The 27,516-nt window shown below is 48.9% G+C and overlaps 1 protein-coding gene across 1 annotated transcript; it reads left to right on the top strand.

Annotated features, from left to right (window-relative positions):
• Positions 1-956: 956 nt before the first annotated feature.
• Positions 957-27,249, top strand: TAB1 (TGF-beta activated kinase 1 (MAP3K7) binding protein 1). The gene is made up of 11 exons (XM_063074674.1): positions 957-1,008; positions 13,656-13,792; positions 14,070-14,223; positions 15,378-15,464; positions 15,955-16,093; positions 16,997-17,110; positions 17,678-17,789; positions 19,956-20,100; positions 21,691-21,913; positions 23,174-23,330; positions 25,350-27,249. Exons 1-11 carry the CDS (start codon positions 976-978, stop codon positions 25,555-25,557), a joined length of 1,509 nt encoding a protein of 502 aa, XP_062930744.1. The 5' UTR covers positions 957-975; the 3' UTR covers positions 25,558-27,249.
• The last annotated feature ends 267 nt before the right edge of the window (positions 27,250-27,516 follow it).

Below are 27,516 nucleotides of genomic sequence, written 5' to 3'. Positions count from 1 at the left end.
TTGACACGTCTCTATCACCACCCACAACCAATCCATGATCAAGTCCTGACAATTTCATCTCCTAAATAAAACCCACCCACGGCCATCAGCCAGCTCAACCGCTGTCATCTCTTACCTAGAACGGTTGTTAACAGTCCCTTAATTGGTCTTCCTGTCTCCACTCCAATACCCCCAAAACCTATTTTGTTCACAGTAGTCAAAAAGATCTTCCTACCAATAGGACCACGTCAATCGCTTGCTAACAAGTCAACAACTTCCCTTTGTCCTCCAGATAATAGCCAAGCTCCTGCCTGGGGCGACGCCCCTTCACATCTCTCCTCTATCTCTGCTCCAGCCACAGCAGCCTTCTGTGACACGCATGCTTCTTGAACCCACACGATCCTTGTCCTTGGGACTTTTGCACTAGCTGTCCTCTCCACCTAGCCTGCTTTTCCCCGTTGCCAGGGAACGCCACACTCCCATGCCACCATCCGTGACTTCTCTTCCTAGAATTTAGAACTTCTTAGAATGTCTTATGTACATAAGCTTTGCCCTCCCCAAATAAAACGTTAGCTCTTTGAAGGCCTGTCTTGCTCAGTGGGGGACCCACTATAGAGCCAGCCACGGTCACTCGATGAGCATTGGTTGAGTGAATGAATAATTCACTTTCCCCGCCCCCACTGTGTTCATAAAGAACCCTAATCCGGGGCCTTAGGAGCCCTATCTGACAGGCGTCCTGGAGAAAATGCGCAAATAGAGAAGGGCGAGGAGAAGTCAGACACAGATCGTGAAGGTGCTCTGAACCCTCGCTCTCCGTGGGCCCAGGAGAGAAAAAGTGGAAGAGCGCGCCTGCGCACACGCTCCACTACCGCCCCATCCCTCTTCGGCCGCGGGCTGGCGCTGGGCGCATGCTCCCTGGCAGCGCGGTCCTCCTTGCCGCTCTAGCCGCCCTTCTCGCTGCTCTGCCGGGAGGCGGGCGCGGGGGGTCCCTCCAAGATGGCGGCGCAGAGGAGGAGCCTGCTGCAGAGTGTGAGGATCCGACCCGTTGTCCGGGCTCGGGGTTGGGAGCCCAGTGGGGCTGTCGGGTGCAGGAGCGGCACCCTCTCCGCCTTTGTACCGCCTCCCTCTCTGAGGCGGGGTGTGACCGCCGCCCTCCCCTGTCCCCGGGCTGACCCCCACATCCAGAGGCCCGGGGCGCGTGCCGCGCGCGAGACCTGCGGCGGGTTCGGCCCCGCGAGGCCCGCGCGTGCGCGCTGCCGGCCCGGCCGCCGGGGGTCAAGGGCGCCGGGCTCCCGGCTGCGGGCGGGCGCTCAGGCCGGGCGCGCGGGGTGGGAGCGTCCTCGAGCCGGAAGGGAACGTGGCGCGCGGCAGCCGAGCTAGCCCGGGTCCGGGTCCACTGCGGGGCCGAGCAGTCGTGCAAGAATAATGATAATAGTAATAGCCGCTTACCGTATCCCAGGCATTGTGTTAATTACTTTACATTGGTACATTTAATTTTCATAACAGCCCCATGAGATAGGTACGATAGTTATTCCTGTTTTACAGATGAGGAAACTGAGGCACAGAGAGGCGGTCATTTGCCCAAGGCCACACAGCTGGTAAGTGGCAGTGTGATTAAAATCAGGCAGTCTGATTCCAGAAACCCCTTTAACTTCTGGGCCATACTGAAGGAATGAGGAATGGTAGCTTTGTGGGCCCTGACTCTTAACTAAGGTGAGAGCAGAGAATGGAAGGATTGTCTTGAGACTGACTTCTACCCAGTTGGGACCCTCATGGGTTTGGCGCTGTCGTCCAGCCCCTGCATCCTCCTGACATACATGTGCACATAGATGCACACATGGTGGCACCGTGGCCCACTCTGGGTCCTCCCCATTTGTGGCACTCTGTTGGAATTGCCTGTGGACATGTCTGCCTCCTGTTCTAGAAAGTGAACTCTTTGAAGATGGACTTGTCATCTCTTGTTTACCGTTGTGTCTCAAGCACCTACCACCACCATGTGCTGAGCACTCAGTAAATACTTGTGAAGTAATGAGGAAAGCGTTTGTAGCCAGGTCCGGTGCTAGGCCTTGGCCTGCTCACAGTGGTGAGCAGACATTGGCTCTCCTGCTCTTGCAGGTCTTGAGGCATTGGAATCCGACAGTAAGGGATGATCTTCACTGCAGCATATTAATGCAGGCTTTGTGTAGACTCTCTGGAAGCAGAGTCTTGAAATGCTTTCCAAGGAGAGCAATTCCCATGTCACCCTGGTGGAGATTGCTCTCTCCCCCTCCACACCTATGGTTTCCTCTATTTTACTCCTGAGAAGGTCTGCCTTGGCATTGCGTGGTTAGATAGGCCTGGCCCTCTGCTTTGTAAGCTCCTGGAGGGCTGGGCCCCTGTGTAAATGTCCCTGTTGAAATAAGCATTCGGGAAACACTTGCTGGATTGTGGCATTGTGAGACAGTGGCTGGGAAGTGGTAAATGGTGCAGGCTGATTGGCTTGCTCAGCAAAGAGTGGTTGCCTGGGTCAGGCAGAGCAGGAGACTGCCAGCTTTCCTCCCTCCTGTGTGTGATGGAGCCCAAGGGACTTGGGTTAGATGGAAGGCGAGCTTTACTAGCCCCAGCGTGTGTTCTTCCAGGTGGCAGTGGCCTCTTTTAAAGAAAGAATAGTTAGCTTTAAACATGCAGCATCTTGATGCAAGGCTTGGGGATGGCAGGTATGTCCACACAAGGCCCCTCCCACCTTCATGATGATCAGGACATCCCTGTTCACAAGGTGTCTGAGTGTCCAGGTGAGGCGCGGGGCTTGCTGACCTGGCTTCCACTGTTCCAGGTCTGGTGAGAGCAGCTCAGACACCTGTGGCAGCTATGCCCAGGGTTGTGAAGATGCATGAGGCGTGGTGCGCACACTCGTGCTTGCAGTCCAGATTGGGAGAAGGGGCATATGCCACTAGGACAGTGTATAAGGCACTCTTGTGTCGGTGTGGACCTGTGTTGGGAACCCAGAGCAGGTAGCAGAGAACTTCAGAGGCTTTAAAGGATGTAGGAGTTTGCGAGGCAGTGAAGAGGACAGACATTCCAGGAGGACAGGTGTTTAAATACATGTGCATAAGGTGTGGAAAGCCCTTCATGAGTTATATACCATAAGTCTGTGTTAAGGGGTGGTGGAGCAGCCTGATTTGATCAGGCAGTCAGTTGGGGCTCATGGGAAGAGCCGGGGATTTGCTGCTTGCAAGAGTGGTGCTTGCAAGAAACTGCTGGGGCCAGTTGGCAGAGCACTTGATAGAATGTCATCCTGAAGAGTTTCACCTTTGCTCCCCAGGCAGTGTGGTACCGTAAAAGGTCTTTTTTGTTTTGTTTTGTTTTGTTTTAAAAGATGACTGGCAAGGGGATCTTAACTCTTGACTTGGTGTTGTCAGCACGACGCTCTCCCAAGTGAGCTAACTGGCCATCCCTCATAGAAGGTCTTTTAAGAAGAAAAGAGCTTTTGAAGCAAATTTGATGTGTTTAAAAGAACCCAGCCCTTTCAGCCTGATAAAACAGAGTATGAGTCCCATATGGTCTTGGGCAAGTCACTTAACATCCCTGAGCCTCAGTTTCCCCATCTGAGTTTCTGAGAAGACTCCTGGGAGTATCAGTATTAAATGAAGTCACACGTCACACTCCAGCCATGAACTTCCACCTTCAGTTCTGCCTTGAGTGAACATCTACATTCATTCTCTCAAATGTCACTGAGTGCTCACTATGTGGCAGGCACTGTGCAGGGGACATTGTTCTCATGAAGCTTGTTTTCTAGTAAGGGAGACAGACAGTATACCATGAACAAATACAAATTATATATGATTTAACAACATCTGTAATACAACATTAGATGATGCTGTGAGGAATAGTCTAGATTCTCAGTGGTGGAGGAGCCATCTTAGGGTGGTGGTGGGGGGGTCCTCTCCATATTTGATGAGATGAAGTAGGGGATGTGGGGACAGGAGCGGGGGGGTGCAAAGGCCTGCTTATTTCAGGAGCCTTAAGGAGGCCGGTGTGGCATGAGTGGAGTGCCTTGGGAGAGAGTGGCAGTAGCCAAGGTCCAGTGCTTTTTGGGTCCTGGCATTGACTTTGGATTCTATTCGAAGTGTGTTATGACGTGTCCAGGTGGTTTTGAGTAGGGGCACGATGTGATCTGATTTATGATTGGAGGAAGATCCCTACGTAGTAGTATCAAATTCTGGCCGTATTTGGGAGGGAGAGCTGATATGATTTGCTGATGCATTGGATGTGGGTACATGACAGAGGAAGACGAGTCAGGGAGGACTCTAGGGCTTTGGTTTGAACAACAGAGGTGCCATTTACTGAGTTCAGGTCCCTGGATGAGGAGCACCTTGGGGGCAGGGAGAATCAAGAATTTGATTCTGCCTATACCATTACTTAATAAAAAGAAAATCAACTTGAAATCAATTTTTTTAAAACTTATACATGTCCTGAGCAATTCTATCTGTGAAATCACAGGTGCTAGCTATGTATTTTTTCTAATGTACATTAAAATAAATATGTAGCACTAAAATGAATACACCCATCATACCACTACCTGTAGCCATTTCATATGCTGCCATCAGTAATGTGCTGCTGCTCTAGCACATAATAAGTGCTCCACAGTTATTAGTAGAGCCTGTAAGAATGTATTAGGAACTCTGTTTGTAGTGACAACATAGGGAACAGTTTATGAAAACCTTAGTGGGAGAGGTTGGGGCCAGGAGTGGAGCTGGTCTCAGAGAAGTGGGTCACTAGAAGGTTAAAGACGGTGGGAGGCGTTGAGGCCTCAGATTTATGGAAAGAAAGAACTGCTGTCACCCACCCCCAGGGGCATTCCTAGGGGCATTATTCTCTCTTTCTGAGCCTCCTTTTTGCCCCTAAGGAATTTAGGTGCTTTCACCACAAAAAGCGTTTGGCCTTTTCATACCATAATTTGATATTCAAGCTTTGGTCTGAACTTGGAACCATGCTTTGTCTACTTCTGCTGCCCCAGAGTTGGAGATGAGTCTGTGTGGGGACTTTTATGAACTATTTTTATATGACATGGACACACATGCATATGAGATTTATATACACAGAAGTCCTTAACAGGTTTAATACAATTGGATCACCATAGAAACTTTTCATACCAAAATAAGAATTCTGGAAACTCCCTCAGAAAATCAAGTCAAAATTAGGCCTTTTGAAACAGGCTTTTTTCTGACCATATTTTCTGTTAAATTTCTTGTGAGCAATTAATTTTTAACCCATGGAAGAGTTAAAGCCCCCCACATTCACTGTTGTGCGTGTGTCAATGGCTCTGCGGTGAGGCCACGCTGTGTGTGAGACGCCCCCTTCTCAGCTTCTCGCAGACGTGCGCTCCTGTGCGCCACTTGCTGTGAGCGCTGGTGGGCCTGGCATTTGGGGGTGTGGAGAAAGCATGCATCAGTGTGTGCAGGGTGGAGGCGTGGGTGGTTTGTGTGAGTAGAAAATACATGACCTTTCCAAAAATTGTTCAGAAATGTGGAGGAAGGAAGCAAGAGACTTGGCAGTCTGGTAGGTTTTAATAGCATCAGCAGTGGATGCTTTGTATGGATCGTCCCCACTGGAGATGGAGAGAGGTGGGATAATGCAATCGAAGCTCACTCAGCCACAGCAGAGTGAGAGTGATTTCAGTTCCACTGGTGAAATCAGGGAGGATCAAATATTCTTCCACTCCCACACTGGTAGAACCTCCTAGAATCCTCCCACCACTTGTCTGCGATGCTATGGGGACTACATTCCAGGCAGGGCCTTCCACTAAGGGAGCACCCAAGTTGTTTGAGAAACTGCCCATACCTCATTGGATCTAAGACATCATTTTTATAAGAAGGCATCAGTATTTTGTGTACTACTATGAAAGAAAATGCACTGCTCATTAACTTGTACCAATTCCAGAGATGTTAAAATGCTGAAAATAGAGGTCTTCCAGTCAGTGAAATAAGATAGCTAATTAACAATACCAGGTTACAGAGTGAGAGTTGCCCCAAGGCCATATGGTTATGGCCCATGAGTGGGGTGCCCTGTATGTAGGGTGAGGCCACTGGGATGGATTTCTCAGAGAAGGGACCCCATAGCCTTGGGCAGTATTTTCCCAGAATCTGGGACGCAGGTGAGGTGGTTTGGTGTGTGCCGGAGGACAGTAAATAAAACCAACTGGGGTTATTTGCTTTTCAGTTCTTTTTCAGATTTTCTGATGATAGTAAGAGGAAAACTTGGTTTGGTCCTCCTGTGTCCTTAACACTGGATACTTGCTACCCTTTTGTTTTTAACGTAGAATAGGGCTCCAGCTCAGACAGGCAGTAGATTCAGCTAGAATCGAATAAACCTGTTTTGTTTTCATTTCTTACTGTCTTCTAGATATGGCAAGTTATACTGGTTTTCCACTTATAATACTGGAAAAGTTTACATTCAAAATGAAATCATTTGGGTAAAAGAAAATGTGGCAATATAAAGATAAAATATGTAACACCAAGGTTAAGGGTTCGGAACTCCTTACCAGTCAGCCCCTCCTCCCCCTCCCCCAAAATAATAATAAACAAAGATAAAATATGAGGTGGATAATTTCTTGAAGAAGGTAAGTGGATGACTGAGGTTTGGGAAACATGGGCCTCTGGCACCAGTTGGATTTGAGCGTGGCCTTTGGGGGTGGACAGGACTTGGAAAGACAGAAAAGAGGAGGCCTCACCACGGATACTTCTTAATATGCTCTTTGGGGTATTTTTTTTTTTCTTTATTTTAATAGCAAGCCAAGACAAATTGGCTAGGAAGTTAATGTTTAAGAGTGCCAATCTAAAATAAATAGTTTGCTTAAGGAGGTTGGTTTGTTTTAAAGTGTATGCTTGTCCCTGTGACTACCTCTGGGGTCTGTAGTGTCTTCATTGGAGGCCTCCAATATACATTTTCAAGTAGGGCAAACGTGGTGGAAGTGTTACTTCCCTCCTGTGTTTGCTCTGAATACCTCCTGCCAGAAGTGGGTTAGCTTCCCACACTTTTTGTTCTGGTCACAGATTTTTAAGAAATCGTTTGAAACACTGTGTAGAAAGCCTTCTCTGTACAAAACGGATAGCTGAGTGAGATTGTTAATCTGTGAAAGGACGAGATTCAAAACCATGTCAACAGTCTGGAAGGCTGGGATGAAAGCATTAAGGTATAATCCGACCGATATAAATTTAGGATTTAAAAATCTTCTATAGGAGTTGGGTTGGGGGAGACTGATATGATAGAACCTCACAGAAAAAAAGACCTTATTATTTTGATTGACAGCAAGTAGGAGTTTTCACGGGAAGGCTAGATGCCCATCTTTTATTTAAGTATATGAAGGCTACTGATTTTCATGTATTGGTTGTTTATTTTGCCACCTGACTGATTTCTTTTATTGTTTGAGTTAGTTTTCTATTGGTTCTTTAGGGTTTCCAGGAATACTATCATATCAACTGCAAATAGAGATAGCTTTACTACTTTTCCAATTCATATGCCTTCACTCTTTTCTCCTGTCTGATTGTCTGGTACACTAGCCTGTTTTCTGTTGCTTGTAACAGAATACCTGAAACTGAATAACATATAAAGAAAAGAGGTTTACTTCTTACAGTTTGGGAGCCTGGGAAGTCCAAGATCCAGGGTGCACATCTGGTGAGGGCCTTCTTGGTGGGAAGTCTCTACAGAGTCCCATGGTCATGCAGGCAATCACGTCATGAGGGCTAGGGGAGAGCACTTTTCATGTGCTTATAAAGCCACCACTTCACACCCATGATAATCCATTAATGGATTAATCCATTCATGAGGGCAGGGCCCTCAAGATCCAATCACCTCCTAAAGGCCTCATCTTTCTGCACTGAACATTGGAGATCAGTCTTCCACGTGAGCTTTGGAGGGGCAAACCTTCAATCCATATCACGGGCTAACACCTCCAGTTTAATGTGAGGTAATGGGGGCAGCCTTGCTGTGTTCCTGAGCTTAGTGGGAATGTTTCTTCTCCGTGTTTCCCCACTAAGTAAGGTGCTGGCATTAGGACTGACTGAAGTATGCATATAGTAACATGTGCATAAGGTATCCATCAGTTTCTGTTTTCTTGAGTGTTTTTATCAAGAAGGGACAAAGACTGTCCTTAAATAAACAATAGCACTAGAATCTATACCCACAGACCCAAACACCATTTGCCAGTTAATAAAATAATAAATTTCCAAAATATTACTCACTTAACATTATGAAAATCAGATTTCAAAAATAAGTACTTAGCAGTGTGGAAGTGCCCAGACAGTAGTCCTAAGTACTTACTGAAGAACAAGGCATTTGCTAAGTAGGTTGACCACTGTCATACACATAGGTTTTCTAATTTGGGAAAGTTTGTTATTCCCACATCAGCCAAATAGGGCTGCAGCATACAGCAATCAGTCCAACTCCTGAGAGCAGCGTCCATGCTCTTATATGACTCATTCCTGTGCCGTAGCACACTGACTGACATGTTGAGTTCCTCAGTCACGATCTGAGTGTGTTTCCTTCTTTACTCGTGCAAGACAGTTTCACCAGCCTTTTTAATAGTGTACCTCTAATGTCGAGTGGGCCCATAAATTGCTTGAGTAATTTTATTTTTTGCTATAAAGTATGGATTTGTTGGAAAGATTCAAATCACTGTAAGCCTTTGTCTGTCCCTTGTGGGAGTTAGATAATGGCAGAGGAAGTCCTGTGATCACAGCATTGATGACAGGTTTCATGTCATGGGCGACACACTTATATGTTCGTCTCGTATTAGAGAATGAGTTCAGTCCATCTTAATCTCGTCTTTAATCTCAGACAGGACTCTAGCATATAATATAAAATGTCTTTTTCTCCCATGCTTTAAAACACCTGCAGTACTTTGGGGTGCTGAATATTGACTCCTTGGTCTGTCATTTCAGGAAGAGGGCACCAGATACTCCTGACTGGGGAGAAGCTTTTGTGCTTCTGCTTAATCTTGTGCTTGATTTCATTCCATCTAGAGGTGGAGATGGACCCTGGAACAGGAGTTTCCTTTGGAAGTGTTATGTGTCAGGTTATCTGAGACCTTTGTGGGCTCCTTGGGAATGGAGGCATACTAGTCAGATCTAAGACCTAGGGATAACTGGCAACAAAGCAGTTCCTTGGAAAATAATTAATTCCCTGGCAGTTACCTCCTTACCATGGCCCAAAAGGCCTTGCGCTGTCCTACCCACCTAGGCACATGAGTGCCGTCATATATGCAAACATGACATCAAGCCGCTTTCCCCTGCGCTCACTACAGAGGCCACACTGGTCTTCTTGTGCTTCCTTAAGCCTAGCACACTTGTTTGCACCTCAGGGTTTTTGCATGTGCTGTTCCCTCTGCCTGGAAGGCTCCGTCCCAACTTTGTAAAGAGGCCACTGCCCCAAAGTCATTCAGGTCTAGCTCCGAGATCACCTTCCCAGAGAAGTCTGCTCTCTGACCACCTCATCTAAAAGAGCCTTCCCCAACACTCTCTGTCCTGTTTCCCTGATGTTTTCCCCATAGCACATAGCCCTGTCTAAAACTGCCTTGTTTGTTTATTGTACTACATGTTTGATTTGAAATCTCTCCCTCTAGAAAGGAAGCTTCAAACAGGGAGCCTCTCTGTTGTTTTCTCTGCTGTGTCCCCAGTACCTAGAATAATGCCAGCCTGTTGTAGATGCTCAGCAAATATTGAATATATTGTAACCTATAGTATCGTATGTGGATTCCAAAGGCTTAAGTTCCCATTTATGTTAAGAGAGAAATTTATTTTGCTTTAAAATGAGACAGGTTAAGATTAGAACTAGAAACTATTTTGTGTTGCTGAGAGATAGTTTTCCTTTTGCTGTCACTTGACCTGAAAGTGTTAAATGTCTGGTGTCATCAGGGGCTAGGCAGAATTTCAGTTTTTTTGTTTTTTTTTTTAAAGATGACCAGTAAGGGGATCTTAACCCTTGACTTGGTGTTGTCAGCACCACACTCACCCAGTGAGCAAACTGGCCATCCCTATATGGGATCCGAACCCGTGGCCTTTGTGTTATCAGCACCGCACTCTCCCAAGTGAGCCACAGGCCGGCCCCCTTTTTTTTTTAGAATTTCAGATCTTATTGCCATTTTATTTCCATTACTAGGTTTTAGTCATATTTTCAGTTTTCAAAGGCTACTAGTAGACATTAGCAGCTTTTCAGACCTTGTAAATTTGTGTGTATAAAAAATAAATGAGTCTTCTAAAGACTAAATAATTAAAATTAAAAAAAGAGCTGGCTGCTAGTCAGTTGGTTAGAGTATGGTGTTGGTAACATGAAGGTCCAGGGTTCAATCCCTGTCACCAGCCACCCGCCAAAACTAAAAATAAGTTAAATTAAATTAAAACATCCTTTAAAGAAAATATAAGTAAGTACACAAATATGCTATGTTGATGGATTGGAAGACTCAACATAGTGAAGATGGCAGTTCTCCCCAAATTAGTCTGTAGATTTAAAACAGTTCCAATCAAAATCCCAATTAGACTTTTTTGTCAATACAGACAAGCTGATTCTAAAATTTATATAAAAAGCAAAGGAACTAGGATAGCAAAACTATTTTGAAAAAGAATAAAGTCCGAGATATTTCACTAGGCAATTATTTATTTTTTTTGCAACTGGCCAGTTCGGGGACACTAGCCAATTTTAAGATTTACTATAAAGCCAACGTAATCAAGCAGCTCACTTCATAATACTTTACTACTAAAGTAATCAAGAGTGTGGTCTTGGTAGAGGTATAGACACATAAATCAATGGAACACAATACAATGCAGGAGAAGACCCACACAATATGACCAGATAATCTTTGACCAAGGTGGAAAGGTAATTCAACTGAGAAAAGTTAGTCTTCAACAAATGGTGTTGAAGCAATTGGACATCCATATGCAAACAAAAAAGAAAAAATTGACCTAAACCTCCTATCTTATACAAAAATTAATTCAAAATACATCACAGATCTAAATGTAAAATGTAAAACTATAAAACTTTTAGAAGCAAATGTAGGAGTAGATCTTTGTGACCAGGGGCTGGGCAAAGAGTTCGTAGACATGACTTCAAAAGCATGACCCATGAAAGAAAAAAGTTGGTAAAATGGACATAATTAAATTAAAAACTTTTTTTTCCTGCAAAACACATTGTTAAAAAGTGAATAAAATGATAAGCTACAGACTGGGGAAAATATCTGCAAATCACATATCGAACAAAGGACTTTTATTCAAAATCTGTAAAGAACTCTGAGAACTCAATAGGTAAGAAAACAAACTACCCAATTTAAAAATGGTCATAAGACTTAGATACTTTGCCAAAGGGGGTGTGTGGATGGTAAATAAGCACATGAAAAGATGCTCAACATCATTAGCCATTAGGGAGGTGCAAATTTTTTTTTTTTTTTTTTTTTTTTTTGAAGATGACCAGTAAGGGGATCTTAACCCTTGACTTGGTGTTGTCAGCAGCAGGTTCTCCCAAGTGAGCCACAGGCTGGCCCCAGGAGGTGCAAATTAAAGCCAGATGAGACATCACTACACACCTTCAGAATGTCTAAATTGAAAATAATAATAATAATAATACAACAAGATGGTGAGGATGCAGAGCAACTAAAACTCCTGTGTGTTGCTGGTGGGAATGCAAGTGGTACAGTCACTCTGGGAAACAGTTGGACAGTTTAACTTACCATGTGACCCAGTGATCTCACTCCTAGGTATTTACCTTAGAGAAATGAAAAGTTATGTTCACGCAAAAACCTGTACATAAATGTTTAGAGCAGCTCACTTCATAACTGCTAAAAACCAGTGCTAGCTAGTTTGCTCAGTTGGTTAGAGCATGGTGCTAATAACACCAAGGTCCAAGGTTTGATCGCTGTACCTGCCGGGTGCCAAAAAGAGAACGAAATTCTGGATCCATAATTGCAAAAAACCAGAACTAGCCCAAATGTGCTTCAATGGATGAATGGGTTGACAAACTGTGCTGCACCCCTACATGGAATACTACTCTGCGATAAAGAGGAACAGACTATTGCTGCATGCAGGCAAAAGCCTGGATGAATCTCAAGGGCATAATACTAAGTGAAAGAAGCCAGGCTCAAAAGGTTATGTCCTGCATAATTTCATTTATGACTTTCTTGAAAAGATAAAACCATAGTAATGGAGAACAGGTCAGTGGCTGCCAGCAGTTAAGGGAGGGAATAACTCCAAAGGGGCAGCAGGAGAAAGTGTTTAGGGGTGATGGGACTGTTCTGTATCCTCAGTGTGGTGGTAGTTACATAGATCTTTACATGTGTTAATATTTATAGACCTGCACACCCAAACAAGTCAATTTTACTACATGTTAATTTAAAAATTAACTCCCACACCCTACAGAAGTTGCTCCAAGGTGCAAAGTACAGAACTAAAGTACTAAAATAGATAAAGGCAACATAAAAGCAATTAAAATGAAGAAAAAAGATCGTAATGTCAGTATGTAAATAAACAGAAGATGAAATTTGCCACGAAAGCTAACCACAAGCTTTTTACATATCTGATTGCAAAAGCCTGTTGAAGTGGTTTTCACATCCTTTTTTGAAGACTCTCTTAACTAACTTATAAGAAGTTGCATACAGTATTCATGTTTGTTTATTTTTATTTATTTATTCATTTATTTATTTTTAAGATGACCTGTAAGGGGATCTTAACCCTTGACTTGGTGTTGTCAGCACCGCACTCTCCCAAGTGAGCCACGGGCCGGCCCGCAGCTGGCTTTCAGTGAGAGGCAGGGGCTCACACCTGGGCCTTGTGTCAGTAGTTTCTGGGGCTTAAATACAGATGCTCAGGATGCACCCCAAGGAGATTTAAGGAAATTTAGAATCAGTGGGTTGGGGCCATGGCCCGGACAGCTGTGTGTTTATACACGCGTGTCTGTGCACGTGCCTATGTGTTTTTAAAGCTCTGCAGTGATTACGCTGAACAGCCTGGTTTGAGATCCCATGGGGTAGAACGGAGGGAAAGAGCAGGGTACGGACAGGGCTGCAAGTATTCGGTACTGGCAGAGAAGGAAGTGGCAAGGGGAGGTGGGAGAGGACACCAGGGCAGAGTGAGGAACAGGGGTCCCTGTGCCAGGGAAAGGGACTGAGACTAGCTTGTAAGTAGGAGTTTCTCCAGCCCGACTCCTAGGCCGCCTGTGCAAGAATCACCTGAGGGGAGCTGCCAACACTGCAGATACCCTGGGCCCCATGCCATCAGGCACTGTGAGGGTGGGGCATTCAGTCTGCAGTTTAACCCAGTGCCCAGGGGATTCCTTTGCCTTGTGCAGCCAGAACCACTGCAGTGAGATGTGGGGCCACCACTGAATTCCCTATTAAGAGTTTGCTTCATTTGTATGTGTGTTCCACTTGTGTTTCATAACACCTCACTCCTGGAAACCACTGCCGAGCCTTGCATTTGGGAGCTTTATAGTCTTTTTCAGATTTCCTGGGGAACCAGTTTGTGGACTAGCCATAAAAACAGCAAACCCTTCTGCAGGTTTCTGCTCGTACAAGTGTCATTGTTTTCCAGAAGGAAATGGAACGTTTTGTGTGGGGCTCCAGGCCTGCTAGGTCTTTGCTGGAGAAGAAAAAGGTAAGGTGGGGTCTGCCTTGGGGAAGAGGTGGCACCTCACGGTTTCCTGGTGTCCTTCCCCAGGAGCAGCAGCCAAGCTGGACGGACGACCTGCCACTCTGCCACCTCTCTGGGGTTGGCTCAGCTCCCAACCGCAGCTACTCTGCTGATGGCAAGGGCACCGAGAGCCATCCTCCAGAGGACAACTGGCTCAAGTTCAGGTATGGAACTTGCCAGTGAGATATGGCCTCTGTTACTGTCCCTTCCACATCCAGGCTTCAGACCAGTCAAGGGCCTGCTACAGTGAGGGAGGGTTCGGGAGGGTGGCATCCAGAAAGTCATAGCCAGAGTGAAATGATGGCCAAAATGGGGGGACCCAGGTAGGGACCTGAAGCTGCAGCTGCCGTATCTTTGGTCTCTCCCCCAGTTCGTTTCCTTCTCCCTCCTTTTCTGTGAGCCGCTAGTCTCAGGCCTCCTTTTGCCCTCTCCTTCTGCCAGGAGTGAGAACAACTGCTTCCTGTATGGGGTATTCAATGGCTACGATGGCAACCGGGTGACCAACTTCGTGGCCCAGCGGCTGTCTGCGGAGCTCCTGCTGGGCCAGCTCAATGCCGAGCACACTGAGGCCGATGTGCGGCGTGTGCTCCTGCAGGTAATGGTGCTTGGGCTGGTGACAGGGACTGGCTGAGTCATGTCCCCCACCCCCGCTGGGACTTGGACCCTGCCACTAAGAGATGTTGCTAAGGTTGGTCTGAAGACTCTGCCAGCTTCTTCACCCCTGCTGAGGATCAGCTCTGGGAGCAGCTCCCAGCAGCAGGAGCTCCCCCTCCCCGGGAGTCCAGGACTGGGCAACAAGCAGTGGTGCTTCCTGTCGCTGGTGGAGTTGTCTCTGGAGAAATGGGAATTTAGAGATGTGAGCTTGGACAAAGGCATGCAGGGGGAGCAAGGCAAAGCCTGGTAGAAACAAAGTCACTTAGAGTGACCATGTCTGTTTGATAGTGATTGGGTGCTCAGCCTCCAGGTGCCGAAGGCATCCCCCGGCATTCAGGAGGAGACCTTGCCTCCCCGCTTCCGATTGGCTGGTGCCAACATCGGCCAGTTTTGCCTGTCTGCCTGCTGTTGTTTGGGATTTTCCTCCTGGCAACTCCTTTGAGAAGCACATCTGGAGCACTTTGTTTTAGAGGAGGAGGATGGATTCCTGTTCCTCAGGAATAGTGTTCCCAGCCTTTCCCTGCCGTCCACAGCCTCAGGGCTACTGTGCTGATGATTCTCAGCAAATCCCACTCCAGGGGAAGGTGTCAGCGTCACCATTGTCCAAGGGCCAGTAAGATTTTGCAGAAGCCTCCCAGGAAGAAGTTGTCATAATCATACGAGCTGTCATTGATCTGTCATGTCCCCTGAGCCAGGTGCTGTGTTGAACGCTAAGGGCACGTTATCATAGGTCACCCTCAGAATAACACTTACCTCTATCCTGCAGATGAGGACTATGAGGTGGAGTTCATACCCAGGTGGTCTGATTCCAAGCCTGTGCTCTTAGCCTCTGTGATGTCTCCTACCTGGCTGATCCCTCTGCAGTACTGCCTGTGCAGTGCACCCATCCTCACAGGGCTGAAGGTCTTTGTCAAAGATGATCTGCAGGAGGCAACAGGTGGCTTGCAGTGCTGGGTGTGAGACAGCTGTGATGTGTGTCAAGCCCCCATGTCATGAGGACCTGCAGTGAATTCGTTGCTATTAATAGGGGGAGTTTTAGCATCAGGTGACAGTGGTATTTCAAACCAGCCTTTGTCCTGTCCTCTGTTCCTCCAGGCCTTCGATGTTGTGGAGAGGAGCTTCCTGGAGTCCATTGATGATGCCTTGGCTGAGAAGGCAAGCCTCCAGTCCCAGCTGCCAGAGGTAATCTCCCAGCCTGCACCCTGGGAGAAGCAAGTCAAGGCCCAGCTGTGCTAAGAGCAAGGACTCATCTGCCACGTCACTCGCAGGCCCTTGTCACAATGGGGCAAGAGCAGCCTGGATCAGTTGCTGATGAGGGATGCTGGCGGGTGGCGATGGACTTGCCCTTAACGGGCCTCCCTGGCCTCTCGTGGGCATCTTCACTCTGAGGCTCAGCATCAGGTGTGCAGGGACAGGTGTCAGGAAAGGCCTTTCCAGGTGCTACGCACTTGAGTCAGTCCACAGCCTTGTCACCCACTGCTCACGTTACCCACAAGCACCTTCAAAGCTGACCTCTGAGTTAGTAACCTCCACTTTCGCTGGAGAACCGTGCCCTGGAGTTGTGGCATAGGCTTCCATCACAGCCCAGATTCTTGCTCTGAAGGGAGGGAGATGGTTGGTAAGATGGTCCTGAGGACCTATCCTGCTCTGACCCCTCTGGTGATGGTTGTAGGGTGTCCCTCAGCACCAGTTGCCTTCTCAATATCAGAAGATCCTTGAGAGACTCAAGGCATTGGAGAGGGAGATTTCAGGAGGAGCCATGGCCGTCGTGGCGGTCCTTCTCAACAACAAGCTTTACGTCGCCAATGTTGGTGAGCCGCCTGCCGGTTCCGGGGTGGGGAGGTCTGAGGGGTGGGAGGTGCACCTTGGGGGTTGGTCCTGTTTTGGGCAATCTCCTTCTAGACATGTAAGACGCTGTAGATGCAGGGTCTCCCGAGGCTGTTTATTATGTTTTCTCTTCACTCTGCAGTAATGTCTTAGTCCCAGCTTAAAGAAGAACGGACAGGTTGGGAGGCAGGCGTCCTGGCTTTTAGTTCCTACTCTGTCCCTAACTGGCTTGTGGCTTTGGGCAAGTCCTGTCCCATATCTGAATGACCTCAGTGGCTGCTGCTTCTGGAAGAGAGGTTGCTTGGCTGTGGAAGACCCACTCAGCATCCCCAGAAATGGCTGAGATGGGGCTGGGAGACAGGGACATTTGGATTTGTGGGCAGGGCACAGATGACTATAGGTACTGTGCAAAGACACCACTGATGATGTCCCTCCCTCTCCTCCTTTCCTTAGGATCTCATTATGGAAAAATTTCCAAAATATAAAAAAATAGAGTGAGTAGTATTTAATGAACCCCTGTGCCCCATCACCCAGCCCCAACAATTGTCATCTTGTGGGGCTTGTTTCATCTTGGCCCACTATCCTTGTGTTGTTTTGATGCAAATCCCAGACATTGTGTCATGTTTTCTGTAAATATTTCAATATGTATCTCTAGAGAAGAGGTCTCTTTTATTAAAATCATGATCTTATGATTATACTGTAAAAGTTTAACCTAATTCCTTAATATCATCAGCTTTCCCTGGCTGGTGATTAACCCCAGCGGTCTGAGACTGACTTTCTTGCTCTTTTCAAGTATTTCCACGTGTGAGATGCCTGCATTTCTCTGTCTTTCCAATGTGTCCTATTCTATGCTTGGTCTTTGCTCAGCTGCTCAAAATATGCTTCAGGTACGAATCGTGCGCTTTTATGCAAGTCTACGGTGGATGGGTTGCAGGTGACACAGCTGAACATGGACCACACCACAGAGAACGAGGATGAGCTTTTCCGCCTGTCGCAGCTGGGTAAGGGAGACCGGCCCCTGTGGGCTCACCCTTGCCCTCCTCTTGTTGCCAGCTAGAGAGAGGCACATAGTGGAAGGGCTGCGACCTTGGCTCTGGGACCAGCCTGCCTGGGGTCAGATCCCAGCTCTGCCACTTATTAGTTGGTGATTGAAGCTTACTCAGGTTCTCTGTGCCTCAATTTCCTCATCTGTGTGACAAGGATAATATCAACACCTACCTCAGAGTGTTGTGAGAATTAAAAGAGTTAATAAGAGAGGCCAGAGAAGTCCTGAGATTTCAGCTGCCGTAGCCACTCCCTCCCTTCCATATAAGCTTCCCGCAGATGTAGGGGCAGACAGAGGCTGTGTTCAGTGGTGCTGGAGTGCTGTGGAGGAGGGGCCTGATGAGGGGGTGTTCTGATGGGGACCTGGACTGAGAACACGGGGTAGCTCTCCAAGGTGCCCCAGTGTTGCTCGTTCCTCTTCAGTGGTCCTCATTGCCTTGTTCCCATGGGTATGTCTCTAGCCCCTTCTTTTTGTCCTTCTTTATGAACAAGGAAGAGGACTGTTGCATTGTTCTCTCTGGTAGGCTTGGACGCAGGAAAGATCAAGCAAGTGGGGATCATCTGTGGGCAGGAAAGCACCAGGCGCATTGGGGACTACAAGGTCAAGTACGGCTACAGTGACATTGACCTACTCAGGTAGGTGGCAAGCCCAGCTGCCCCCGTTAGTTTGAAGAACGAGAGGGCCTGGAGCAGAAGCAGATTTTAGGTGCCACTGACAGGTACCGTTGAAGTTGTTCAGAGCCTAAGGAGACACTTTCTTCCTCCCAGAGATGTTGGTGTGGGGCAGGGTCTGGGCCCAGCAAGCCAGGAGTTAGGCTCCTATAGAGCTAGGCTAGCAAGTGGTCAAGTTGGGGAGCTGGGCCAAAGCCAAGGGCAGCAACCAGTGCCACAGAGTCTGGCAGGAGAAGCCAGAGTTGGCCTGATGTTCCTGGCATGGAAAGGGATGGACCAAAAGCCTGTAGGTCAGTGCTGCCCATGGCAGAGGTCTGAGACAATCGTACATTTCCCTCCAAGGACAGTTCCCTTCTGGGTGTCACGTAGGTGCCCACAGAAGCAAAATGAGCAGTAACAATAATTGGGAACCTTTGTTGTGCCAAGCCTGCGCAGAGTTCTCTACATAATTCCTTTAATCACTCCTTACTCTGGCCCTATGTGATAGGTACTATCATTACCCCAAAGACATTTTCATAAGAGGAAATAGGCATGGAGACATTAGGTAGCCTGTCCCGGTCATAGGGCTAGTGGTGGACTGAGGCAGGACTTGAACCCAGGCAGCCTGAAGTGGGGGCCTGAAGTTAACCACTGGTTACCCTGTATTTGAGGCATTTGTTGGGGAAGTATGCCTGTGCACTTGTGTGATGCTGATCACGTCAGTTAGTGTCACGGCCAAGCTGTGGCAGAATCATGTCAAAGACCTCATCAGCAGAGGCCAGGCCTCATGGCTTAGCACATGTTAAAACTCCTTACCCTCGCAGGATTTAGGCAATTGAGTTTAGAGCCTTTATCTTTAATTATGGGGTTCCATTTGCTTTATTGGGAACCATGTCTACGGTTTAAAACAGTTCAAACAGTGCTACGGGAATATCCAGTGAAAGTGAGTCTTCCTCCCACCCCAAGACAGGACTGCCTCCCCAGAGGCTGCTAGTTTCTTGTGTATCCTGCCCCCAAATTTCTGTGTACATGCACACTTACACACATGTGCTCTGTGAATATGTGTGTTTCATGGGGGCTGAGGAACAGGCATCCTTTTCAGAACCTGCATACATGGAGGCATGGCCTGCCTAGTGTTCTGTACCTCACTTTTCTTTTTATCTTTTTTTTTTTTTTTTTTTTTTAAAAAAAGATGACCGGTAAGGGGATCTCAACCCTTGGCTTGGTGTTGTCAGCACCACGCTCAGCCAGTGAGCAAACCGGCCATCCCTATATAGGATCCGAACCCGTGGCCTTGGTGTTATCAGCACCGCACTCTACCGAGTGAGCCACGGGCCGGCCTCTTTTCTTTTTATCTTAAACCAGTTTATTGAGGTACAGTTGGCATAGAGAAAGCTGTACACATTTAATATATACAACTTGATGAGTTTGGAGACAGGTTTACATGTACCTCACTGTGTTCATTAAAGATGCCCATTCCTGCATTTATGCACATCTGCATTTTAGGCCAATGTCATTCTCAGTAACATCCCCTAGGATTCCAGTGTGTGGCAGTATCAGCGCTCACTTGACCAGCCCCTAGTGATGGACCCTCAGATGCTTCCAGACTTGGCTCTTTTGAGTCTTGTGTCAGGAACGTCCTCGTGTACTTACCTCCATGTGCACATACATGCGTTGGAACTTTTTGACATTTGGTGACTCTGAGGCCACATCAGTTAATGATCTCTGTGCAGATTAGAAAGCTTATTTGGGATCTTAGTTGTCTTGGACATGTGCTTTGGAGGAGCCCAAACAGTAGCAAGGGGAGCGGGCTTTTAAAAGGTAATCCTTCCTCTTGCTGTCCCACCCTCCACCCTGCCCTGTTCAGGCTCTATGGACAGGAGGCGTAGAACAGGACCAGAATTGGACATTTGATCTTTGCCATCCTGACTTCAGCTGCCAGCCAGGTTTTCTGGCCCTTTGAGCTATAATTTAATATCTGCCCTCAGAAGACAGGTTGGTTTTCCTGATTTTCTCTTTCCTCTATTTCTTTTCTCTTGTCAAGTTTTGTGTTTTATTTTACCTTCTGGATGTAGATTCTTCCCCCCAGCATGATCAGCATCCACCTGGGACCGTCCAAGCAAAGCTCTCTCCTCCACTCTCTCCCCATAGTGCTGCCAAGTCCAAACCAATCATTGCAGAGCCAGAAATCCATGGTGCACAGCCACTGGATGGAGTGACCGGCTTCCTGGTGCTGATGTCTGAGGGGCTGTACAAGGCCCTGGAGGCAGCCCACGGGCCTGGGCAGGCCAACCAGGTGAGCTGGGCCTGGGCAGAGCAGACACTACGGAGCATGGCTGGTTGGCCCACAGCGGGCGGATGTGTGTCCCTGGTGGCTTGGAACTCTGGTTCTCAAGTGCAGTCACCGGACATCCCTTCTGGGTTCAAAGCTGGGGGGAGGAAAAGCCCAGAGCTCTAAAATACCCATCTCACCCAAGAGCTTTGTTCATTCTGGCTTGAAACAGTGTCAGTCCCCAGAGCCCAAGCAAGGCGTGAAGGGAAGAGGGTGAGGTGAAAGGGGATTCCCACGGACCACCCAGGAAGGGGCTGGGCCTGAAGGAGCGCCACGTCCTGCTCAGGGCCCTGGGGACAGATAGTTTACAGTTCGTTCCCCATCTCTACAGTGGGGATGGTAACATCTACCTTCTTGGGGCTGTGGGGTTAATTGTGGTAAATGTGGGTCCTCAGCCAGTGGGAGCTTCTTATTTTTCCTACACCTTGGCGCATATATGGCAAACAGTTGCCACTAAAGCATGACTTTGAGGCAGTCACCATAGGGGTGCTTTTAAAGGGGAGCTGTCTTTACCTGACCTTGGATTTCTGGGTCACTAAGGTAAGTTCAGGTTGTGTTCCTCCTTCTCTCTGTGATTCTTGTGGGAAGATAACCTTTTCTGCTTTGTCCTTTTTAATTAAAAATCATGAGGAAAAAGTCTTAAGTGCCTAACTGTGCCCTGATCCCTGGGTTCAGGGTTTTTACCTATTATATGTTATTCCTTCCAGCAGCCTGTTAACATAGAGGGGCCAGGGGCTTACTTCCATGTACAGTAGGGAACTGGGGGCCCACAGAGTTCAGGGTCTTGCCTGGGTGACATTGCTGGTTAGCGATGAAGCTGGTCCCCCACAGGCCCGGGTCCAGGTCATTTCCTGTCACCTGCCTCTGCCCTCTTATCTCCAGGAGACTATGGTCCCCATCATGCAGAGGATTTTGTGTTTGTGCTTTGATCTCTTAGTCAATTATTTTTTCTTTCCTTTTCTTTTTTTTTTTTTTAAATATATTTTTGGTTTTCATGATAGAATTATCCAGTGGCTTCTACAAGGTTTTATTTCATTTTGGGGTTATTTTGTTTGTTTTCTTCCTACTAGGTTTTAGAATATACTGGACAATGGACTTCTCTGAGGGCAGGGATCTTATCTTCATTCTATATCTCCAGTTCCTGACAAAATTCCTAGCATATTATATCCTATAATAAGTTTATTCCAGCATAGAATGCTTATTAATAATGACAATTTGTACTGGGCTCTTTAGTAGTTTGAAGAGTGCTCTCACAGCCATTATGTTATTTAATCCTCATAAAAACCCAGTGAGGTGGATATTATCCCCATTTGAGAGGTGTGGGAGTCAGTAGTCAGGGAGATCCCAAGGTCACACAACTCTTTTCTAATGAGAGAGTTCCAGGATTATCCTGAATACTTTGAAAAGCTCAGATTGCAAGCTTGGCTGGCAGGAACTTCCTTTATCTGCTGTACCAGTGACCCCTAAGTCTCCTGAGTGAGGGCCCTGGAGTTTGGTCCACAGTCCCTGGGCCACTCCTTGTTCCTCACCGGCTTCTCTCTCCCCTGCCCCCAGGAAATCGCTGCGATGATTGACACTGAGTTTGCCAAGCAGACATCCCTGGATGCAGTAGCCCAGGCCGTGGTGGACCGGGTGAAGCGTATCCACGGGGACACCTTCGCCAGCGGTGGGGAGCGTGCCAAGTTCTGCCCACGGCATGAGGACATGACCCTGCTGGTGAGGAACTTTGGCTACCCACTGGGAGAAATGAGCCAGCCCACCCAGACCCCAGCCCCAGGTATGTGTGCTGTGGGGACAAGCAGCACTTGAGAGTGCCATCTGGGGCTGGAGGGGGTGCAGAGCAGTTGAGGCCATGGCCTGGCTGCTTGGAACAGAGGTGTCGGTAGGCCTGGCATAGAGAGGCTCTAAGCCAGCCTGTGACTCGCAGTCTCTCTGAGCTGTGTGTTGTTGTTTTGCCTTTTGTCTCTAAAATGAGGATAATACCACCTGCCCTGGCTACTGCTTAGAGACCTGAGGATGCAAACAAGCAATTTGCAGAGCCACAAGGCCAATAATAGAGATCACTAGTTGAATGCCGACTATGTGCCAAGCACTTTACCTGCATTAATTCCTTTAGTCCTCACTGGCAACCCTGAAGACAGATGGTACCCCGTTTTACAGAGGGAGGAACAGGCTCAAGAATGAAGATGAGGTTAGGCATGTGGACAGATGCTCAAGCCCCAGAGCCTCGCTCTGTCCCTGGGCTGTGTTGGGGGAGAGGCATTTTATTTTCTACTTTTTTAATTTGTAAATCAAGATGTTTGGGAAAAGAGGTTGTTTTTTGTGCTCTCTCCTAGTGCTGCTTAGTGCTAAGACCTTCAGTTCCTGACGACTACATTTCTTTCTTTTTGTTAAACAAGCAAACCCTAGAGCTCACGCAGTCACAGATGATGTGTTCTCCCATGGACACCAGGGTTGCTGGAGTTTCTTTGGCTTGTTGTTATTGCAGCCATATTTTTTTTTTTTTTAAAAGATGACCGGTAAGGGGATCTTAACCCTTGATTTGGTGTTGTCAGCACGACGCTCACCCAGTGAGCTAACCGGCCATCCCTATATGGGATCCGAACCCACGGCCTTGATGTTATCAGCACCGCACTCTCCCGAGTGAGCCACGGGCCGGCCCCTTGCAACCATATTTTTATTGGGTCAGCCTCAACTAAGAGCAAACTTATCCTCTGCATTAAAGCATCTGTGGGAAGCTGGGCAATAACCCTTTCATTCAGGCAACTCTGTTCCTGCTTTGAGCACCAGTGGGCTTTACTGATGAAGGGAAGGAGGTCCTGGCCTAGCCTGGAAGAGTCTCTGCAAGGGACACTCCTCCTGAGCCACTCCAAAGGGCTGAGGGCCACACCGGGGCACCAGGCATGGCCACCACCTACACCCTCAGCCCTCAGACACCACCCCCTCAGGCCCCGGAGCAGTGTTACTCCCTCTCCCCCAGGTTTCCTTTCTCAGCAACTCCCTGTGGCCCACCGCTCTCTTCCTCCCAAAACTGCAGGGGGACGTGTGTACCCTGTGTCCGTGCCTTATTCGAGTGCCCAGAGCACCAGCAAGACCAGTGTGACCCTCTCCCTCGTCATGCCCTCCCAGGGCCAGATGGTCAACGGAGCCCACAGCGCTTCCACCCTGGACGAAGCTACCCCCACCCTCACCAAGTAAGCCCGTGCCCCAACCCTGCCACTTTCAGGCCTGCCTCCCCAGGGCACGTCCTAGGGACCTGGACAGAAATGGCCATGGGGCCAAGTCCTGTGTCTGAGAACTCTTAGATGAGATGCCCTGGGGTATCATACTTCTCAAATTCCCCAACTCCGTCCTGGGTGAGGGAGGTCTCCCTGGAAACTGAGGCAGGATGAGGCAGCATTGCTGGTTCTGACAGCTTGTTGATGCTGGATTTGAAATGGAGTGGAGTGGAGGGTGGGTGTGGAGGGCTGGAAGGGGACAGGGCAGGGTTTCCATTTGGGTAGCTGATGGTGACAGCCCACTCACTGGTTGTACTTTCTTGTGGGTCCCACATACTAGTTTCATTCAGTGGGAAGGTTCTTCTCTTGTTCTTTCCTCTCCTCCCAGTTTGGAGTGTGTGCTGTAGGGTGGCCTTCCCAATGGCATCCATGCTTGGGGGACATTGTTTGGCCTGTCCTGGCTTGTCAGAGTCAGTGCTGACTAAAATGTCCGGTTTTAGTTTTGAAGTCAGTTCTCTAGTTTATAGTGGGGGTGGGGGCGAGGCCAGCCTCCTCGGAGCTGCAGACCTGCCTGACAGGTCTGGTGTCGACCCCACCCCCTCCACTTCTGTGGAATGTGCACCCCCACCCCCACCCTACAATACCAAGGGACCAGGATCTGGTTTCCACATTCCAGCCCTGCATGGAATAATAGAGATGCCACACCCAGCCCACTCTGAGAATGGAGCGGGGCAGGATGTCACCAATTAGAAGGGCCAGGAAGGAGGGAGTGGCCCTGTTTGCCTCTGCCTCGCCAGGGGGCCTTTTGTGCCCCTTGCCCCTGTGTTGCTGCTACTGCTTTTGCAGCCACCACTGCGGGCTGGAAGGAACTTGCTATGGCCATCATGAGTGCACCCCTGCTGAGCTGCCCAGAGGAAGCCAGCAGCTGTGTCCACAAAGCAGAGCGTGATCACTGTGGTCCCAGACAAGGAAGGACAGCCAGACCTCTGCCTCTGCCTCTAACTCCCTGGGCCCCATCAGCCTCTTGCTCCCTCCAGCACCTGAGTGGTAGTTGGGTCCCCCATGGGTTAGTGCTGGGCGGTACTGGGAGTGTGGACAGTTAGCTAATAAAGTCATTTCCGTTCCACGCTCTGGGTATCTGTCCCCACCGGGCCAATGAGAGGGGAGCAGGGGCAGGGAAGCAAAGGAAGGCCTTCTATTTTTTTTTTTTTTTAAAGATGACCGGTAAGGGGATCTTAACCCTTGGCTTGGTGTTGTCAGCACCACGCTCAGCCAGTGAGCAAACCGGCCATCCCTATATGGGATCTGAACCCGAGGCCTTGGTGTTATCAGCACCGCACTCTCCCGAGTGAGCCAGGGGCCAGCCCCAAGGAAGGCCTTCTAAAAGAAGAAACCTCAGCTGCTGTGATAGTGGGGTTGGGTTAGGATGGGTTGGGAGGGACTGAAGTGGATGAACCGTAGCTCAGCACTACCCAGCAGAACCTTCTCTTGACAGTGGGAACGTTCTGTGTTGGTGCCGTTTCATACAGTAGCCACTAGCCACATGTGGCTATGAAGCACTTGAACTAGATATCCCATTTTATTTAACTTCAGTTAATTAATTAATTTACTTATTGATTTATTGGCAGCTGGCCAGTACGGGGATCCGAACCCTTGACCTTGGTGTTATAACACCACACAGTAGCCAACTGAGCTGACTGGCCAGCCCCTTGACTTTAGTTAATTTAAATAGCCGCGAGTAGCTAGTTCTTTAAAAATACATTTCAAAGGAGAAAAAAGAAAAATAAATTAAAAATTTAAAACTAAAAATACAGTTGACTTTTTATGTGTCCCTAAGAACAAAAGGTTAGGTCCTCTGTTATAGTCACCTTTGCCATAGAGGCCTGTGGCCCAAGGGGCTGGTAGAGGCAGGGTCTGCTCTGTCCCCACAGTGGAAGCCAAGGCCCTCTTGACCCAGCTGCCCCTGACTGACTGACTCCCCTCTCATCCCCACAGCCAGAGCCCAACCCTGACGCTGCAGTCCACCAGCACGCACACCCACAGCAGCAGCTCCAGCTCAGACGGGGGCCTCTTCCGCTCCCGGCCCGCACACTCGCTCCCACCCGGTGAGGACGGCCGCGTTGAGCCCTATGTGGACTTTGCTGAGTTTTACCGACTCTGGAGTGTGGACCATGGCGAGCAGAGCGTGATGACAGCTCCATAGCCCGTCCAGGGAGTGCAGCTCCAGCAGGGTCTTCGTGGGGACAAGGGGTCCAGTGCTGGGACAAGACAGGGTTTCAGCCTTTCCTGACATCAGCCTATGCCACAGGGCCAGTGGGTGCTCTGTCCTCAGCCTGCACCAGACTCTACCCACAGCTCTCAGGGCTGTAGGGAGGGTGAGTGCAGACTGGACCCATTGTCTGCACCTTGTCACTGCACAGGAGGATCATTGCCATTTCTCAGAACAAAGGGCCTAAGTGTGGAAGCTTTGTTGGCTTTCAGGCCACCCTGAGGGTTCCTTGACCCGTGTGCAGCAGAACGGGAAGAAGTCTCCTGTGAACCCCGAGTGTCACAGGCCCCACAGAAGCTGCTCTCTCAAGGCCACACTCCACCTGCCACCACCTCCCTGGACCAGCCTGCGGCCACTGCTCGTGTTCCCTACACCTCTGGATGGTGATTCCCCTTCTTCTGTGGCTTGTCAGCTCCATGCTCCTGAATCCAGCATGGAGCCCTGGTTGGTGCCTGCACTTGTCCCTGGGCCCATCCCCGTACGTGCCCTGGTAGCTGTTAGTCAGAAACATTCAGGAAGACCAGGGAGGCTTTGGGAGCCTAGGATAGCCCCAGTGGGGGCAGGTCAGGTAGAAAGGAACTAAGAGAAGCACTGGTCCTGGAGCCACCAGGAGAGAGGGGTGCAGCCGGGCTTCCCCAGAGGTGGGGGTGCGGGAGCAGTGAGGACGTGCCCAGTAGAGGTGGCAGGGCCTGCTCCTGTCTGTCCCTGTCAGGAGTGGGAGCCCCAGAGTCAGGGAGTTCTGCTTCCTGCCTCGCCTTTTCCTTATTGGTGCTGGGGACGTCCACAGATGGGGGAGCAACTGAGATTAACCGTCTTTACCACCAATGATGAGCCTCTTCTGGCTCCGGGGTAGCGAACAGGTTGTGAGTCAGACCATGGGCGCTCGTATGAAAGAGAGAAGTGTGGGACATAGTTCCGAGGGAAGAGGCTCTTTGGGACGAGTTGCTCTCGCAGACCAAGGGCTCTGGGGATGTGCACAGTTTTTACAGACCCGTAGAAGAAGCGTTAGGTCAGTCACGTTTCTGTGTTAGACTATTTCCCATGTGTTCTCTGCCTTCAGAGGGGAGGGGGTGCCGCCAGGCTGTCAGCTGGGATTGCCATTCCTATTTTCTGAGGAGGAAGCAGGCCCAGAGAGACTTGCACCTTGCCCAAGTCACACAGCCAGAGCTCAAACTGTGGCCTTGTGTCAGTGTCCAAGGCCCCCTCCCCAGTACCCAGCCTCCCTTCCCCACGATGCCCCAGATACAGGTCACCAGGGACTGGCACTGCGGGGCAGCCTCTGGTGTGCTTGGTCTCAAACATCAAAGGCCAGTTCCAGAGCCCCTGCTGGCTCTGTGCTCCAGGAATCCTCCTCTGTGGCAGAGCAGGGCCCAGCACAGGACCCAGGAAGGCTGGCTTTCCTAGGGAGGCCATGACCTAAGAGGAGAAACAGGTCTCAGCAGAGGGCCCCGGCTCCACCTCCACTGTGAAGCAGTCTCTGTTCTGCAGGTGAGCAGATTTAAAGTTGGTCACAAAGGCTTGGGAACAAAGGGAATTCTCTTCCAAGGATGTCTCTAGGATTCTGTTTGGTCTCTGGAAATAGAATCCCTTTTGTAATGCAGTAACGAAGAGTAAATGGAGGTATGACATGCTGCAAGTGTCAACAGTGCTGTTACCTGTGTCTCATGGAGCTCTGGCAGCAGCAGTGGGAGGCAGATGCCACCTCTTGTATGCTGCTGTTGAGGTTAAAGCACTAATCTCACCAGGCTCTAAGTGGCAGGGCTGGGATTTGAACCCAGGCCTCCTGACTGTATTCCACGCTATCGCCCTCACACCCTCGGGGAAAACATGGGCTATCTGGCCCCCCTCCAGGTCCCTGCTCACCCAGTCCCTACACATCTGGAGAGTGTGACA

The sequence above is a fragment of the Cynocephalus volans genome, chromosome 12, assembly GCF_027409185.1.
Source record: "Cynocephalus volans isolate mCynVol1 chromosome 12, mCynVol1.pri, whole genome shotgun sequence".
Lineage (NCBI taxonomy): Eukaryota > Metazoa > Chordata > Mammalia > Dermoptera > Cynocephalidae > Cynocephalus > Cynocephalus volans.
Note: the sequence above shows the minus strand (reverse complement) of the source record. Positions and strands in the feature narration are given on the sequence as shown.